The sequence below is a fragment of the Emydura macquarii genome, unplaced genomic scaffold (assembly GCF_026122565.2).
Source record: "Emydura macquarii macquarii isolate MOO-44397 ecotype Brisbane River unplaced genomic scaffold, CSIRO-AGI_Emac_v2 contig_3345, whole genome shotgun sequence".
In the NCBI taxonomy this organism is placed as follows: Eukaryota; Metazoa; Chordata; order Testudines; family Chelidae; genus Emydura; species Emydura macquarii.
Genome location: NW_027133482.1, coordinates 1154741 through 1173106, shown reverse-complemented (window position 1 = coordinate 1173106; position 18366 = coordinate 1154741). Strand labels below are relative to the sequence as shown.

The following is an 18366-nucleotide window of genomic DNA, read 5'->3' as shown; positions in this document are numbered from 1 at the left end:
GGGACTAGCCTGGAACTTGAGACACTTGGGTCAGTTCCCTGCTCCACTACAGATTGTTACACCTTGGGCAAAACACTTCATTCTTTTCTGCCTCACCCCATCCATAAAACAGGGTTAAAAGTACTTATCTACTTCACAGAGGTGTTGTAAGGATGTATACATTAAATAATATGAGGTGCGTGGACACTAGTAATAGGGTAACACATCTTTATTACCGTACCTAAATTAAGTTTAGCTTGAAATCTCTTTCTTAGTTTCTCTCTCTTCTGTCCCTCTTATGTTCTCCCCTTTTATACATGTCTTTTCTTGCTCCCAATATCAGGCCTATGACACTGCTCTTTCATGCAAGCTAATTTGCTAGGGATGGCAGCAAGAGACGTAGAGTGAAATTGTCAAACCTCCAGTGGGTTTCATTCTCTCTCAAAGGTCTCTTGTTCCTTCCTGTTGCACAGCAACCACATTAATCCATAGAGTAGAGAATGAAAGAGTAATAATATATTTGCACACAGGAACTTTGCCTGTGGTTTTTAAAAGAACAGCAGCTAGTTTGGGAGTAGTTTCCACCATTCCCCATAATGGTTTGTGTTACCTCTCTGTTCTCCTCTGCTTGGTGCAGCCTGTGTGCATTTCTCTCTCACTGCTTTTAGTGCTTCCTGAGATCAAGCAATTGTCTATGCATTTCCTGGACTACTTACTGGGCTGCCCAAGCAGAGGAGGTCCTGCTTGCTGATCCTACTGCTTCTCAGACTCTCTTGGCTACCCTGCAACCAACATAGGGCTCCCTTACTCTGTGCCACTTAATTGGAACAATCACTTCTCCAAGAAAGGGACAGGAAAACTCTCCTTGATCTTCATTTCATCTGCAAAAGTGGAACACTACTAGGTGTGGTTACTTGTCGCTCAAGTTTCTTTTCATCTTTCCTTGTTAAAGTTCACTAATGGAAGGTATTTGTCTGTTTTTATTTGGAAAGAATGCTTCAGAATTTTAATAAGACTTGAGCTCCTTCCTTCTACAAGGGATCTGAGTGGCTAACTTTTCTGCAGCCCAATTTATTTTCAATAACTTCATGTCTGTAGTTAATTTCTTGGTTATTTCTAATGCAGCTGTCCACAAGCCACAGAGCATGGATATACCTACTCTTTTCTTTAGGCTTTAGTCCCCAGTATCCTCTTTAGCTTCAATTTTTTAGTCTTTCCCTCTAGTTCATTTGGTAGTATTCATCTGTTCCAGTGCTTAGCTGTACCTGCAGATTCCACCTGAAACAGGTTTTTCTCTTGATGTCTTCCAAGACTCACTGTCTAATAACTAATTGTTGCTAATGCATATTTCTTGCCATGGGAAAGTTCAACTAATAAAAGAACCAGTTAAACATTTGTTTGTCTCCCTTGGGCACCTTAGAATATTTACCTTCCTCAGTGTCGTGTGTTGTAATAAGTTAACATTTGTACATTACTTTGATGTAAAATGCTAGTATTATCCATGGCTCCACTTTGGTTCTGTATCACAACATCATAAGAGAAACTGTTAAGGATTAAAATTACAACAGTCAGATCTGTGCTCAGAAAAGAAGACCGAGGGGGCACCTGATAATTTTTTAGAATGGCCCTTAACATATTATAAGATGACAGTGATCAATTGTTCTCCCTGGTAGCTTGGCAGGGGGTTAGACTAGACGACTTGTTCATAAGTAATTAACACGCATTTCTTGTCTTGACTTCAGTGGACATGGAGAACAAGACTAGACGAACCTTGCGGTCCCTTCTAACCCTATGGTTCTATGATTCTGAGTATGGATTGTAATTGTTGGATGCTACTCTGCATAGGTTCCAATGTAGTGTGGTCAGTGAAATCTAGGGGTTTGTGGACCAAGAGTTTTGTCTCCATATTGAAGCAGGTTCTCTTGGGGTATTTGGGAGGCCTGTTCCACGATACAGTCTACTTCTCTGGTGAAGTGTCCTTGTTTCATAAAGATATTTTAAGTGTATTAAGGTGTGTACCCTGGACTTTCTCCTCAGAGCATATTCTGTGGTAACTGCGTGCCTGTGTTTGGGGTGGTTACTGGGTCTATTGAAGGTAGGTGTGATTCATGGGCATTTTGTGAAATTTTTGGAAACTGCATGGCATGAAATTGTTTATCAAATGGGTTTACTGTATAATTTAACATCTTTATTCTGCAGAAATTAAGACTTTATAATATTTCTTTTTTTTTTTTTTTCCTTTTCCCCCGTCTTAGTCTTTCCTTGGTTTGGTTTGGATATTGGAGGAACCTTGGTCAAGCTTGTTTATTTTGAACCAAAAGACATCACTGCTGAGGAGGAGGAGGAGGAAGTGGAAAATCTTAAAAGTATCCGAAAATACCTGACCTCAAATGTAGCCTATGGATCAACAGGCATTCGGGATGTGCACCTGGAACTGAAGGACCTTACCCTGTGTGGACGTAAAGGCAATCTGCACTTTATACGCTTTCCTACTCATGACATGCCTGCTTTTATTCAAATGGGCAGCGAAAAACACTTCTCAAGTCTCCACACTACCTTATGTGCCACAGGAGGTGGAGCATACAAATTTGAGCAGGACTTTCGCACAGTATGCATTTTTGGCTTTAATACACTTAGGATACAATAGTGAAGTCTCATATAAGTTGAAAGATTGCAAGATAAAAGCTGAAAGTAATTTCAGTCTCTGATTTAGCCTCTGAAAAATCTAGTGCCCTAAATTGAGCTCAAGTTTAATATGACCTAGAAATATTTGGTGTATTAAGTTTATGCAGCTTTGCTGTGACTTCAGAATTATTTCATTTTAATTTCCATGAAATATGCCTTTACAAGACTTGTATAGTCATTCGACTTCAGTCATTTCTGCTACCTATGTTCCATTGTTATCTGTTCATGAGCTTAATATTTGTTTTGTACTTACATGGTTGATTGAGGTTCATTTATAACTTATATGGCTGTGAGTTGGTTAAGAATCCATTGAATTAAGTGGTAAATTAACTGCAAGTGACTTGCTTGTCTAGATTCATCATAAGAATGTTTTTCATTATAACTGGAATACATATGTAGAAAATATATCTATAGCTTGCTTGCATATTAACTTTTTCAAGCCCAGGTTGTACAGTATATTTATCAGATGACCAAAGATTGAGGGGTCTGCTGCAGGGTCCAATGGCAATGACCCAGTGAGAAGATTACCATGCTAATCCCTCTTGGCTGTTGTGAGGAAGCCAGCATTTTCTCATTTTCCTTTGATTCCTTCCCTTTTCTGGCTGTTGTGAGGCACTCTGGGCCTAATCCAAAACCCCGCTGAAGTCAGGGGGAGCCTTTCCATTGGCGCTGACTTGGGTTTTCTGTTACTTCCTACTCACTGGAGTGAGGACGTGCATTAACCTCATTACCAGATTGCCAAGCACAACACTTAGGCCTGGTCTACACTGGTGGCTTAATTCGAATTAAAGTCCCTTTATTCGAATTAATTACTCCCGCATCTACACTTGCGCATTGTTAATTCGAATTAAGGAGCCTTTAAAATCGAATTAATAAAACCACCTCTGCAAGTGGATTAGCGCCTGAAGCGCATCAGTTAATTCGCATTAATGTGAGTGTGGACGCAATGGGACTTAATTCGAATTAATTGGCCTCCAGACTGTATCCCATGATGCCCCATTTCAGTACCCTCCCCCAAAGCAGCCCCGGGAAGATTTAAATCTTCATTTCCTGCGGTGAATGGGTTTAAAATCCAAGCTGCGATCACCTCCCCACACACACAACAAGCCCTTTGCAGTTTGTCTCTTTAAAGGTTTGAAAGATTTCACCACCCCCCTCCTGGCCTGGTGAATGCGTTTTAAATGCCAGCAGTGAGAGGAAATTCTTTGCTACATTGTTTCGGTGGCCAATCATGGAAATTGATACTTTCTTAAGAGTTTATTCACAGTGCTACATGTGGATACATTATATTTTGCTTTCCATCTGTGAAATGGAAACATTTGTATCACTGCATTAATATACTAACTGACTGTTATTTGTCTTACATTCTACAGACACCTGTAGAATCAAAATCAAAGGCAAGCAATATACATGGGGTGGTGGGGGGAGCATAAAAGGCAAACAGCATACAGTTCTAAAGTAATCCAGGATAAGCTGAAATGTATTTGTCACGGTCAAAATGAGAGTATAGTTCAGCTGGCTCCATGTGCCTGCAGCAGTGGTGATCGGGGGAGTAAAAAAACAGCATGAAAATCCTTTTCCTGTTTGTTTGCAGGTGGGGGAAGAGGGTGGGGGAAGCAGCACTGCATCCTGGGATGATGACACTTGTCACAACAGCCTCTATGGTTAGTTGCACTGTGGGATAGCTTCCCACATTGCACTGCTTTCTAATTCAAATTAAGGATGGCCAGTGTGGACGCAAGAAACCAGCACAAACACTGTAGTGTGGACAGTCTGCAGCGCTTTCTATAAATCGCTTTCTGTCATTCGAATTAAGCTAATTCGAATTAGTGCTGCAGTGTAGACATAGCCTTAAATAGCACAGGGAGCACTCCACTCTGCACAATACAGATGCATGTGGGAGAGTGGGAACCTTCTTGTGTTCGGTACTCCTCTCCTTTTTCTGCCACCAGGCAGAGCAAGGAGGGGCACTGAATGCACTTGTTAGTGCATTTTTCTAGCCTGGAGTATAAAAGCATCAGATCTCTTTGGCTCTTTCATAATTTTATTTCCTTTAACAGATGGGTGACCTTCAACTTTGCAAACTAGATGAACTTGACTGCCTTATTAAAGGAGTTTTGTACATTGACTCAGTTGGATTCAATGGACGCTCAGAGTGCTACTACTTTGAAAACCCAACTGATTCTGAAAAGTGTCGGAAGCTCCCATTCAACTTAGAGAATCCGTATCCTCTTCTCTTGGTGAACATTGGTTCAGGGGTCAGCATCTTGGCTGTGTATTCCAAAGACAATTATAAGAGGGTAACTGGGACCAGGTAAGATCTATAAGTATAGTGATTACCTTTAAGAGAATAGTCTTGCAGCTTGGAATTTACTCGTGATAAAGGATACATCACATCTTCAAGTTGCTTTAAAAATGACTCTTGTCTGACAACTCTTTATTTCAACATTATATCATACCTCCTCATTCCCGCCTCCAGCAAGTCAAGGTCTTTTTTTTTTTTTTTTTTGGTCTGAATGGCATGTCACAATGTTCTCCTTACCACAGCCAGCCTCTTCAGAGAGACCAGTTCTTGACCTATTCATCCTCCTGCTACTGCAGGAAACTAATATATATTTTTTTAATCAGAGGAGTGTAAATCCTATTTTGGAATCAACCCAAGTATACTCAAAAACATCATTTTTTAATGTGATCTTTTTAATTCCAGTATTCAGGGTTTGGACTGACTTTTCAGAAATGTATTACCCGTTAGGAGGGATGGGATGGTGGGAAGAACATTAACTCAGGCTAATCTTTGCCCTTCACAATTGTAATCCAGTCTGAAAGAATAATATAGCCACTTACTGTACAGCAGCACCACAGATCTGTGCATGGGAACTTCCTTGGTCTTGAGGAATATTGTTGGTACAAAAAAAGTACAGACAAGGAGTGCATAGTGTACCTCAGGAAGGAAAGTGTTTTTTTTTTTATTATGCATCCTTGCCAGCATGTGTATGCAGTGAATTTACCACAACGTATTTTTTGCAGACTTAGAGCAATTAAATCCAAGTCCTGCAAAGGTATGCAGCCTGTGTAGGATTCACTGCAGCTGCACAGAGCTTATTACAGGATTGATGTCCGATATCGTACATAGATGTTTGTTCAGCATGCTGTAGAGTAAATATTGTAAGATGAGGAAAAAACACTTTTCATTTAAGTGAAGACCTCTGGGAAAGGATACTAGCCATGGGTTTATCTATGGACTGAAGTTACCCCAAGGAAGCAGATTTAAATGTGGTAAGAAAGGGGACTTAAATCTAATTCCTCTTTCTAGACTTGCAGTGAGAAGGAAATTTAAAAAATGCTTGGGAGCTGAGCTAGCTTTTGGTATTCAGAGGAGTTTAGCAACATAATTAATTAAAAAAAAAAAAAAAAAAAAGCAAGCCCTTTTTTTCTCTTTTCAAAATGAGAGAAAATATTGGTTTTGGTTTTTGTTTTGTTTTTTGTTAGTCTTGGAGGAGGAACTTTTTTTGGTCTCTGCTGTCTTCTTACTGGCTGCTCCACTTTTGAAGAGGCTCTTGAAATGGCATCCCTTGGAGACAGCACAAAAGTGGATAAACTAGTGCGGGACATCTATGGAGGGGATTATGAGAGATTTGGACTGCCAGGCTGGGCTGTAGCATCCAGGTAAGGATATACCTTGAGTTTTTCTGGACTCACCATTGACCCACCCCCTAGTGGGTGGGCATAGCATAGTAGGCTTTCCCTACTGATAGCCTCTCCAGCCCTGCAGTGGTGTGCTGGTTCTTGTAACCAATGGCGTACCGAGGGTGGGGCCATGCCCCCGTGCCCCGGCCTGGGGGGAGTGCTGGCCGGCTCCTCCTTTGAGGAGCTGTCCGCTGCCCCTCTGCCCCCATGCTGGGCATCTGGATGCCATTTAAGTGGGGAAGGAGTGGCTTTTGCCTCACCCTGATTTGCCTAACAGCTGGGAGCAGCATTGCTTGCTGGGCTCCTCTTCCCCCCGCCTTCCCTTCCTTCATCTGCCAGGACTGGGAGCAATGACTTTGTTTGCTTGGAGCTCCTTTCCCCTCCTCCCCTCATTGTCCTCGTCTTTGCTCAGCCAATAAGACTGCAGAGGTGTGGCAGAGCCAATAGCAGGGCTGGGAGCCTCTGCAGCACTTTTTCAATCTTGAAACAAACACACTCAGCTGGTGGAAGCAAGGCAAGCTCTCAGTGGGCTTTGTGCTTAGTCTGAAGATGCAGATTTCATCATGATCTGCCCCTCACCTTCACATGCTGACATGTTAAAAAGGCAGGAGCAAGCTCCTTGCCCTGCTCAGGCAGGGGAAGGGGCCTGCTGCCCAGGCACATTCAAGGGATGATTATCTTCACAGAGACAGCCCATCTTTGGAAGTTTAAGGACACCAGGGACCCTAGCCACGCAAAGGCCAGGTAACTAAGCCAATGGCAGGGCTCCAGGGCAGAACCCATCAGGCATCTCCCCTTGCCACCAGGGGGCATCTGCCCCTGTCACTCCTGCTCCCAGCCGCACCCACTGCGCCCCCGGGGGGGGGGGGGGAGTGGGGAAGAGCGGGAAACGGGCCTGCAGACACCCTCCCCTCCCCCCGTGGGGCGCTGCAGCTGCCACCGACGGGGTGGGGTGCAAATGCAAGCATTGGCCCCCAGGTGCTGGAGACCCATGGTACGCCACGGCTTGTAACTCAGCCCTCTGTGTAACTTTTCATGCCACCCCTTGCAGGGTAACCAAAAGCCCAACAAACAATAATTCAATGGCCTCAAGTCCTGACTCAGTTGCCCTTCCACCTTCTGGTCTGTGGGATCTTTGCACTACCTTTTCTGGTGGCTGGAAGGTGAACTCAGGCCTTTCCTCTTCTCTGGGTTCCATCCCAGGAACCCTGTATTAAGCAGGCAAGGTCTGTCTACTTAAGGCCCCTGCTTCGTCCCTGGGCTGCTTCCTACCTTGGTCATCTACAGGCCTCCCCATGAGTCGATTCCTGGGCTCTTTGTGTACCTATGTTCCTCACAGGCTCCCTGAGGTCTTGGACTTTACCTTTATTTCAGGGCTGTGATTCGCAGGATTCCCCCTGGAATTCTCCAACAAATCTCAAACCAAAAGGACAAACTTAAGCCACTTCTGCCCTTCCTAGATTTAAACTTTACTCCTTCTCAGGTCTGCTCTGATACTCTGCTTCTCATTTGAACACCAGCACCCAAAGGCTGCCTCTTGGAGTCTTGCCCGTATTTTGAAACCCACTACAGGAGCGAACTCTCCGATGATTTTTCCTAATTCTCTTGCTTCACTTTAGTCGGACCATTCTCCCAACCTCCTGTCTGCTGGGTCTCTTTCTAACTGAGCTTTATCTGTCCTTTTAAGGAAACCTGACTCCTTTCCCCTGGACCTGCTGATTGACTTACTTAACTTTGAATTGAGCTCTCAGGCTCTTGTTAACCCTCTCAGTACCAGTGTGGGGTTTACACCCCAACACATAACATAAGTCTGTTTTTAACAAATGTTTATTGTAATTTATTCTTACTGGATTTTAAATAGAGGCTGTAACTATATGTTTGGAATTTTACAGCCATTAAAAATGATATTGTGCATTCATTCTGGAATTGACATTGCTACATGTGTTCTGGTACTGCATGATTTCCTGTAAATGGACACTTAACTCTAGAATTTTCTGCACAGCTTTGGGAATATGATGAGCAAGGAGAAAAGAGAATCCGTCAGTAAAGAGGACCTGGCCAGAGCAACTTTAATAACCATCACCAATAACATTGGCTCCATAGCACGGATGTGTGCTTTAAATGAGGTATTGAGAATTATGGAAAATAGCGCATGACCTCTTTTTGTCTGAGGGCTTGTCTATACTACAAAATTAGGTCCATTTAAGTTAGGTTGACCTACGGCCTCTGCAGTAATTTAATTGGCTGTTGGTGTCAACTCTACCCTCCTGCCAGTGGTGCATGCCTCACTAGGAGCACTTGCACCGACTGAAGTGTGGGGCACTGACAGCAGTGCAGAGCTCAGAGCTAGATAGCCTACCAGCCGTGAAATCAACATTCTTGTCAGTTTCACAGGGGCTGCTATTTCACATTTCCTCTCTGGCTTCCCTCTCCCCTCCCCTACCTACAGCCAGAACTAGAGACCAAAGGTGAAATAATAGCAGCCGTGAAACTGACACTGTCAGTTTCACTGCTGGTAGACTCTCTGCTGTGACAGTCTGGCCAGGGGCTCAATGACACCTGGGAGCCCCCCTGTCCCCTCCTGGTGAGGGATTGGGGATGGGGAGGGGTGGTAGAAGGAGGGGGGAAGGGAAGGAAAGCCTGATGCAGGGAGGGCCCAGGCAGCAGCTGGGATTGGCTTCCTCCCCTCCCCCAATCCTTCACCAGGAGGCAGCAGCAGGGCTGACAGCCAACAGGCAATGTAAGTAACAGTGTCTACACAGCTGCTGTGTTGCCCTAACTATAACTAAGCGCTGTGCCTCTCGCACAGCAGGAGTTATTGGGTCAAAGTAATTAGCGACTTACATCAGCGGGAGTACCATTCTAATGTATACACTTACATAGTTAGGTTGACATAAACTGCCTGAAATGTAAACCAGGCCAGACACACATTCAAACCATCAGTTACTCATATGTGCTACCAGTCTGCCGTATCTTGTTTCAGCTCTGTAGAAGCACTTTCCTGCATATCTGTCTGAATGCTCCAGTTTAAATTGTAACCCTAGATTTCCCTTCCCCACCTGCCAAAATGGTCTAGTCGAATAGTAGCTCTGCAGTTCAAAGCATTGTTTCAAAAAAAAAAAAAAAAAAAAAAAAAAGTGGTGTGGTGTTTATTGGTCCAGTCAGTTTCTCTTGCTGTTCAGAAGGTAAATTGCTTTTCTGGGATTGTTGAGGGAACTGTGGAATAGCAGGTGTTTTACTCTCCTGGAACTGCAGGTAGAAAGCATTAAGCAATATCCTGTTTCTTCTCAGGCACAAAATTACCGTATTTTGTCAGTGCTGGGAGTCCAAACTAAGTACATCAGTGAAAATAGAACGATACCTGGTGAAAGAGAACCTTCTGTGTATCATTTGTTCTGGTTACTCTTGCATTTTTAAGCTAACGCAATGCTCGTGGGCCTTAGTGGGGTTGTTTCTCTGAGCTCTGTGCTTTCAGCTTCTTTACAGTGCTGCCTTGTTGCATTCATTTCAAGCAGCATTGTACAGGGCTATGAAAGAACTGAGACCTGTTCTTCACTTCATTTTGGGGCTGTTTGTACAGGATCCAGTCCATTAGGTTGAAGCATACTTCTAACTGTAGGCTGATAAGAACAACAAAAGTTACTATTCTGCACTCTCAAGTACAAGTGCAATAAATGTGTACAAGGCACTATATAAATCCTATTCCCCTCACTCACTTCGATTCCTCCATGAATATAGAGTCTAATTCAGACAAGGCACTGAACAATTCAAGTACAGGAGGATGCAGTGAACTCCTTGGTAGAAAGAACACCATGGGAAGGTGTCACATGTTGGGATGCAATCCAGACCAGTGAAGAGTTGTCACTGCTTGACCTGCAACCTTGGATGGCGCCTCAGTGCTTTGCTGTTGCAGCTTCCAACTTGGACCGCTCACAAACAGCCTAACAGCATGCAGGTCACACCCTGAGTGAATGTGAGGTGAAAGTCAGAAATGGTTATGAGAGAAATAAAGATAAAAGGCTTTCTATTAACTATACTTTAACAAACTAGACTTGGTTCAAGGTAAAATCCTTACCACATGTTCTCAGCAACAGGATGGACCAAATTCTCAGGTCAGAACCCTTCCCAGAGTCCCAAGGCTGGTTCCTTTGTCTTCTAAGGTGAAAGAGTGAGAGAAACCATGGGGTGTGTTTGCCCTTCACTTTTATAGTCCAGTCACCTTTGAAATGCATTTTCATGAGGGTTACCCAGGTAAAGTTCCTTCCCACTGTTTGATGAAAGAGGTTCCATGTTGTTTGTGAAAATGCATCTAGATCTGTTCTTGCCCCCCTCTGTTGCCAAACAATGGCCATTTGACTGGTGATTGCCAATCAGCTTTGAAGACCCCTGGCTAGAGGCGTCAGCTTGTTGTTCGTCTTTGAGAAATGGGTTTACCCCCTCCCCAGACTTGTCTGGTAAACACTTTTCAGTCATCATTTCAGATTTATGTTCATAGCGTCACATATGATGCTACACACATCACTATATTATTAGGATTATTAGGGTTATTAGTTTTCAAATGATACCTCACAAGGCATATTTTGTATAAAGATTATTAGAGTGGCATGCAGAGCGTATTTTTTATAAAGATTATTAGAGTGGTATGCAGGGGTGTATTCGGTCACAGCAGCATGCATAGAAGAACTGGTTGGAAGGATCAGAGCTGGTGCTCAGTTATGACACTTCAGTCAAGCTGGAACCTTAAAATTCTATACTGACGGGAGGACCAAGAAGCTGCAGAGCTCCCTGGGCCAAGCTGGGAAAACCTCTCCTTTTCAAGAGTATAGCTAGTAACACATGGATGGAGAGTGTTTAAACCCAAAATGTCATTCTGCATAAATTAGTATGATGTATTCACTTCACTGCTTAAGGTCACTTCAACATTTGGATGTGGAGGAAGCATGCTTAGCCCTTTTAGGTTTTGGGGGCCAAAGAGAATGTGGGAGGAGGCATACTCTTCGTTGTTTGATAGTATACCTCTAGCTGGTAGAAGGACTGACCCTGTCATTCCATCAGGGGTAGGTTCCTTTCAGACTCCTCAGCCAGAAAACGTACAGCTGCAACTCAGTCTAGAGAGTGGGTATGTAGTGGTGTGAAAGGGACTCTGGAAAAGAACCTATCCTGAAATAACCTGGATGGTGCCCTTTTAACATAAACTTTATCAGCCCTCCCTTATTTGGATGAATTTTTGAGATCCTGTTTGACACTATTCAGCAGTCACTCTGTTCCTCCTCCTTGCCTTCAGTCTCTTCTGTTCTGAACACCTCAACATGCCTCTTAATTTCATCCCACTCTAGCTCCGCTTGGTTCCATCGCACTGTTGTAAGACCCCTGTCTGCTTGACGCTTCAGTTGCAGTTCTGTTCTGTTAGATTTGATTGGCGTTTTCCTTATGAAGCTTTAAATACAGAAAGCTGCAAATACATCACAAGTCTCTTCTCAGCCCCACACCGCCACTCACAGACAATCTAACTGTCCTGTCTTGCATATCTGCTCTCTCCTTTGGTGTGAACAAAGGAATAACTGAAGAGTATGGATATTTGGGGTGCAGTGAAGTTCAGCATCCAGACTTTACTCAGTTTAATAAATACTGGCAAATTTAACTTGCTTTTAGCTGACTCTTACTGCTCTGGGTCAGAAGCCATATTTGAAAAGCTGCATGTATCCTCCCAATTAAATGCAACAAGTATAATATGTGGACTCTCCTTAGCTGCAATAGTCTTTTCATTGTTGTGAAGATAAAATGGAATTCAGTTTAAAGGTTCTCATATCCTTTTTTTATGTTTGCAGAACATTAATCGGGTGGTTTTTGTTGGCAATTTCTTACGGATCAATACAATCTCAATGAGGCTTCTAGCATATGCTTTGGATTATTGGTCTAAGGGACAGTTGAAAGCACTTTTCTTGGAACATGAGGTGACGTTACTGTTTAAATCCATTTTACTTTGTCAAAACTAAAGACATTTTTATTGTTTCTTGGCATTGGCAATATATGTTTTGGAGCCAGTTCTATGCATTTTGATAGCCGCAGTTATTGCTGAGCTTCCAGGTCTAGGACATGACCTGTGTTACATTTATTGTTCCAGTAATTAAAATGCAAACTCTGTTTACTTTATTGCTAACTTTGTAATACCATGCCAACTTCTACTTCTGAAAAATTTTAACCTGCATCTCCAACAATATAATGTTTTTAAAAATGTTGTTTCCTTGTTTAAACACTTAGTATAACCAGTTGTAATAACTTTACATACTTTGGAAGTAGCTTTCTTCTGTTTTCTTTTCTTTTATAACCAGTATTTAAAAATGGTATTATTTTTAATATTCCTGTCCCAATGCTTGAATCAAACACATTTAAACCTTGAAGCTGTTTAATAGAAACTGTTGTCTTTTTGCTTTATAGGGTTATTTTGGAGCAGTTGGTGCTTTTCTGGAGCTTTTGGATTCAGCTTGAGTCATTACAGATCCTGTTCGTTGGACTGAAGTTGCAGGAGCTTCTGCCCGGTTGGAACACCCACATTTGTCTAGCGTTTTTTATAGCATCTGTTAAGTGACTGTTACAGTAATTGTACATGACTTAATCAATGAGGAAAAGGAAAGGACAAATGAATCTTTTGTAAACAGTTAAAATGAATCCTGAATCTTAATGTAGTTTAGTTAATAATAAGAAAAATATATTTATGTGCAAGTGTGTGGACTGAATGTGGTGTTTGTTCCACAGGTGTTAAAAATACATGCTTTGTCAACTCTATTCTGAGCAGCAATTTTATATAACCTGCTATACATGTTGAGTGTGGGGGAAGGTACTAGATGGAGATAATTTAATGAGACTTGTACTATCCTGTTCTCAAAGGTTGTCTTTTTTGTAAAATGCCAAGTGTCTATATTGTTCACTATTTTAAATTTCACTTGCAATGTTTAAATGCATGGGGCTTTAAGTCTTCATGGTAGTATTGAATAGTATATTGTTTATATATGAAAAATATCAAAGCAGAGCCCTGAAATAGAAAAACTAACCTTTCCCAGAAAGTCCTTGTTTTTTCCATTTTTCTGAACATTATAGTGGTATGTAAAAACATCACCCTACAATCAGTAATGCATTATCTTCTGGCAAGACTGTCCCCTGTGCATACACACATTTGCACTGTCAGAGAAACAAGAAGTAAGGACTAAATCTTTTTTTGGGTCTTGCTTTCTGTAAAATTGTGTAGCAACTTCCTGCCATGTGCACCCTGGATGCTCCTTTTTAAGCAGACCTGAAACTCCTCTGGATGTGAGGGTCAGGCCCTTATAATGAAGTCTTAGCAATGTGAAGCAAATGACACTTGAAATCCACTAAGAGTATATTTAAGAATATTTAAAACTAGTGACTTCTTTAAAAAAGTCAGTAATTGTATGTAACTGTACCAAAAATGATAATATTGCCATTCCTGATATACTCAGACTGTTCTGTATAACTTAATACTCTGTACATTTTTATTGTTAGCTAGTTACTAAACATAATCCAGATTCAGGAGGAAATTCAGTCTTCTTTCCACATCAGCCTTATACCCTCTCTGTTTCCCTGGTGTGTGCATTCCTGCAGAACCCAAACACTTTATTGCCTTCAGATTCTTGAAGACCTTGACCTTTCAAGATGTTAAACTGGAAGATGTTGTGTGAGAGAACATTCTTTCTATGCAAAATAGGTTAATCAACATTAGCAATAGGCTACTTTTAAAAGAGCTGTGTTTGAAACAAGTGTGTGGCTCATAAACCAGCCTTTTGTCTGTGGTCCCCCACGTCCTTGGACTTACAGTGTTGGGCTACTAATCTGAACAAAATGTCCACTGGGGGTGTAAATGTTATTCCTCCTCTACATAGCGCTAGTTAGTTCAGTATAATGTCACTGTAGTGGGTGGGAAACAGTTGCTTCCTTAAAAGCTGCTGAATCTTACCCTGATGTTAACTAGTGTTGCTGCTGCAGAAAACTTTCTGAAAAATGGTAATACGGCTTTTCTGCTGAATAGCTTAACTACATGTAGAAACCAGATTCATAGCAGGAAAGATTGAATACAATTTCTGCTGAATACAGGGGTAGATTCTCAGCTAGTGTAAATTGTCATAGCTCCATTTGATTTCGCTTTACGTCAGGTGGGGAATCTGCCCCAGAGACTTTAGACAATGTGTCCTTTTTAGGATTTAGTAGATCAATGCAGTGGCCTCTTTATATATGGGTTAATATTAGCAGTGGGTCTCAAATGAAAGCTCTTTGGTCTTATATAGGCCCTGGTGGATATTTTTTATCACCGCTTACACACACACACACCACACACCACACACACACACACGTCTGATAGTTTGACTTAATTAGCAATCCTGATCTGAAATAGTTAAGGATTGAGGTGCAGTAGCAGAGCTCTGCGGTGGGTGGGTGTTTGGTTTAGGGCTTGAGCCTGCAATCTGCAGATATCACCTGCAAGCTACCATATGCCCCTTTTGACTCACACTGCAGTCTGAGAGCTGAGTGCTCACAGGAGGTGCTCTTCACCTTGCAGGATTGGTCCCACAGTGTGTCTGCTGTGAGTCTGAGATGGACTCAGAGATGGATGGATGGATGAAATAACTGGGCATTGAGAATGCCTGGGTTTCTCACTGGATCAGGTCATTTGTTTCATTTACTAAAAGCAGTGCTGTGTGGAGCACTAACTGCCACCAGCTTCATTGTAAAATAGTGTATTTTTAGAACTTGTATTCAGGAAATTCCAGGCTCACCAGTCTAGTCGTAGACAAATGATGATCAAACATTGGATGAGAGAAATCCGGAACCTGTAAACCTCTTTAGCTGTATTGGTGCATATGAAGGACTGTACTATTCAAGACATGCAGCTGCCAGTTCACTGCGCAGCAGAGTCCTTTTAATCTTTTCTGAAAAGATGGCAATCTTCCCAGATAAGTGGAAAAACGGATATCTATAACTACTTAGAAAAATTGCATTAGCTTTTTATGTGTAATATTGCTAACTTAAATCATGCATTTATCTGCATTCAAAATTAGAATTAAGCTATTTTTGGAGGTGCACATTTGAGGAGGGCAATACTTAAAATCCAAGATCCTAGACATTGTGCTTTGTCATAATATCCCACTAAAGATCATACCAGATAATTTTAGAATGGAAGCCAGACTTCTTTAATATACCTAGTACTAGATTTAGTAGAACTTAGGTTGTAAGCTCCTTGGGGCAAGAGCTTTAGCTTTTTCTATGCCATGTTTTGTATAATGCTTAGCAAATTTTTGATGCTTAGTAAATTTAGACAACTTCTGCACCTTGCTTGGTCACACAATCTCAACTGGAATTTCAGGCCGTGCCTCAGCTTTGGTCTGGAATCCAGATGTAATTCTTTTTCCTTTTGTTAGGTTGAAGTCTGCCCCTGTGTGGACGGCCCATATGTACAACCCTTTGTAGCATTTAACCCCTTTTTGAGAGGTATAAGATACAGTGAGCTAATGTGGGCCCTCTGTGCATCGCTTAATGTGAGATTTCATTTGGAGTCCCTGTGCAGAAGTGAATTTGTACATGTAGTAGTTTAGCAGCAGGAACAAAGGACTACCCTGGACCTCTCAGAGATTAACATACATGCTTGGTGATTACAGGAAAGCGGCTTATCTTTCTGTAGCAATTATTGGGAGCATGGTTATGAGTTAAAGGATGATGAAAGAGGCTATGTGGCTGTTTTCATATGGTCTTGTATACAAATGGAATCTGTGGAGGGAAGAGAAATGTACATAAATTCTGCAGTAAGCTAGTCTGGCTAAAACCAGGTCATGTGCCATGTTGCAGCTGTGCACATGCGAAACTTTGGAACTGAAACGGGAGTAAATAAGCAAGCCAGCTAGTATTCTTGGAATTTCCCCTTTCTCAACTGTTTTTTCCCCCATTCACTCCACATACATGTATATGTAAGATGTCTTTATTTTTTTTTAAATAGAGCCTGAAGTTGTGGGTTGTGATGTCTTTGCTTAAACACTGAACTCACCTATGTAGTATATATTTTGTAAAACTGTAATTTTTTTGGGATAAAATATTACAATTATTTTTATATACTCAATATTCTCATTCTTCTGTTGCCCATTTAAAGTCTCTTGTCCTGTTCAACAAATGAACCAATCTGTCACCAATTTTAATAATTATCTAGAGTACTAGGATGAGATGGGGAAATCTGAGGCCTGGTCTACACTGGCGACTTAGGTCGACTTACACCCGTGTCTACACTGGCATCTACTGTTAATTCAAATGAAGGTGCCTGGAAAATTGACTTAAGACCACCTCTGCAAGTGGCGTAGCACCTATATCGAACTTGTTAAATCGATTTAGTGTCAGTGTAGACAGAATGTTACTTACATTCCGGTAGTCAATTCGATTTATCCCACAATGCTCCTTTTTGACCGCTCTGGACAGTCACGCTGTGCTGGTCAGTGGTCATGCTAGCAGGAAAAGTCCCCTCCCCTCAAACCCTGGGAAGATTTGAATTTTCATTTCCTGTACTGCCAGCGTGGAGAGAGCTTTGTCACTGTTCTCCGTATGGCTACTGCAAGTTCCAAACGCTGTCCAGCATGAAGTCGACCAGAGATCTTAGATCCCATTGGGCTGTGGGGCGAGGAGTCCGTTCTGGCTCAGCTCAGAGCCAGCAAAAGGAACCTGGGCATTTATGGGAAGATAACCCACGGCATGCTGGAGAAGGGACACGAGGGATGCTCAGCAGTGCCGCGTGAAGATCAAGGAGCTGCGCCAATCATATCAGAAAGCCAGGGAAACTAACAGCCGTTCTGGCTCCTCGCTCAAAACATGCTGGTTCTATGATGAGGTGCATGCAATTCTCGGTTGCAATCCCACCGCAGCATCTCCCCGCAGCATCAATACCTCCGCTAGGTCACAGTCCATGATCAGTGATGAGGACTCCGTGGATGAGGAGGAAGCTGAGGAGAGCACGGTGTCCATTCTCCCAGAAAGTCAGGACTTATTCCTGACCCCCAAGCAGTCCAGCAGCACACAGGATAGCACAAATGATCCCGGGGAAGGCACATCTGGTGAGTTGTTTTTCTTAGCATTTCTGTCCTTTTACATTAGGTGGGGGGCTCGAAGTGGATTTCAGGCGTTTCGGTGACTACTGTGTGGTTAACCAAGGATGAGAAATGTGATGAGAAATGCTACGTTTTATCAGTTGATATCTCACGGAAACTTTTATGTATGATATCTCACAAAAACTTTTATGTATGTAATCTGTTATCCTTCGCAAAACTTTTCAGTGGAGGGCTGCCTTGTTCCTCCCTCCACGGTACGATACTTTGCTGCAATCATGCATCATGGCAGAACACTGCTGGTACCCCGCTGCATCCAGCAAATCCGTGTTTTAAGCATAGCCACCCCCTCCCCCCTTCCCCCCCCGATGCTATCCACAGTTCCTCTCTGTAAGGGTTTAAAATACAAGCAGAGCTCCCCTCCCCACCTCCCCCCCCCCCCCCCCAACCACCACCACGTTGTCCTCAGATCCTCTCTGAAATGGCATAGCGAACACTGTTCTGGGACGTCAGGAATGGAATGAGCCTCTGTTTGCCCTGTGCACTGCATGGCGATCATCTACATTGTACCTTAATGGAGTTTAATTTTCTTCACTATGCTAACAGTGGCTACTATGTTGTTTTTCTTTCATTCCGTAGACACCTCAGCACTGGACCAACCCTCAAGAAGTGCTGCGGAAAGACTGTCTCAGATTAGAAAGGGGTGGGGGGGAGGAGCAGAGATGACATGTTTGGCGAGTTCACGAACGCCTCAGCTGCCACAGAGACAGAGCAAAGAGTGTGGAGGCTGACCTTGTCCCAGCATATGGACATGGACAGGGAGAGTTACTGAGAAATGATGGAGCATGAGCGCAGTACCACACAGGAAATGCTGCGAATCATGTGGGACCAAGCAGACCTGCTCCAGCGGCTTCTGGAGCAG

At 42.7% G+C, this 18366-nt stretch overlaps 1 protein-coding gene across 2 annotated transcripts in view; it reads left to right on the top strand.

Annotated features, from left to right (window-relative positions):
• The window catches only part of PANK2 (pantothenate kinase 2), a 29368-nt gene extending 12894 nt beyond the window's left edge, over window positions 1-16474 (top strand). Inside the window, exons 2-7 of one of the 2 annotated variants that reach the window (XM_067533648.1) lie at window positions 2235-2587; window positions 4725-4978; window positions 6154-6330; window positions 8354-8477; window positions 12180-12305; window positions 12790-16474. In XM_067533648.1, coding sequence (XP_067389749.1) covers window positions 2235-2587; window positions 4725-4978; window positions 6154-6330; window positions 8354-8477; window positions 12180-12305; window positions 12790-12840 — 1085 coding nt within the window. In that variant the 3' untranslated portion in view covers window positions 12841-16474. Of the gene's footprint in view, window positions 1-2234; window positions 2588-4724; window positions 4979-6153; window positions 6331-8353; window positions 8478-12179; window positions 12306-12789 lie in introns of those variants that run through there. The other variant, XM_067533649.1, reaches the window with a different exon arrangement.
• Window positions 16475-18366: the final 1892 nt, after the last annotated feature.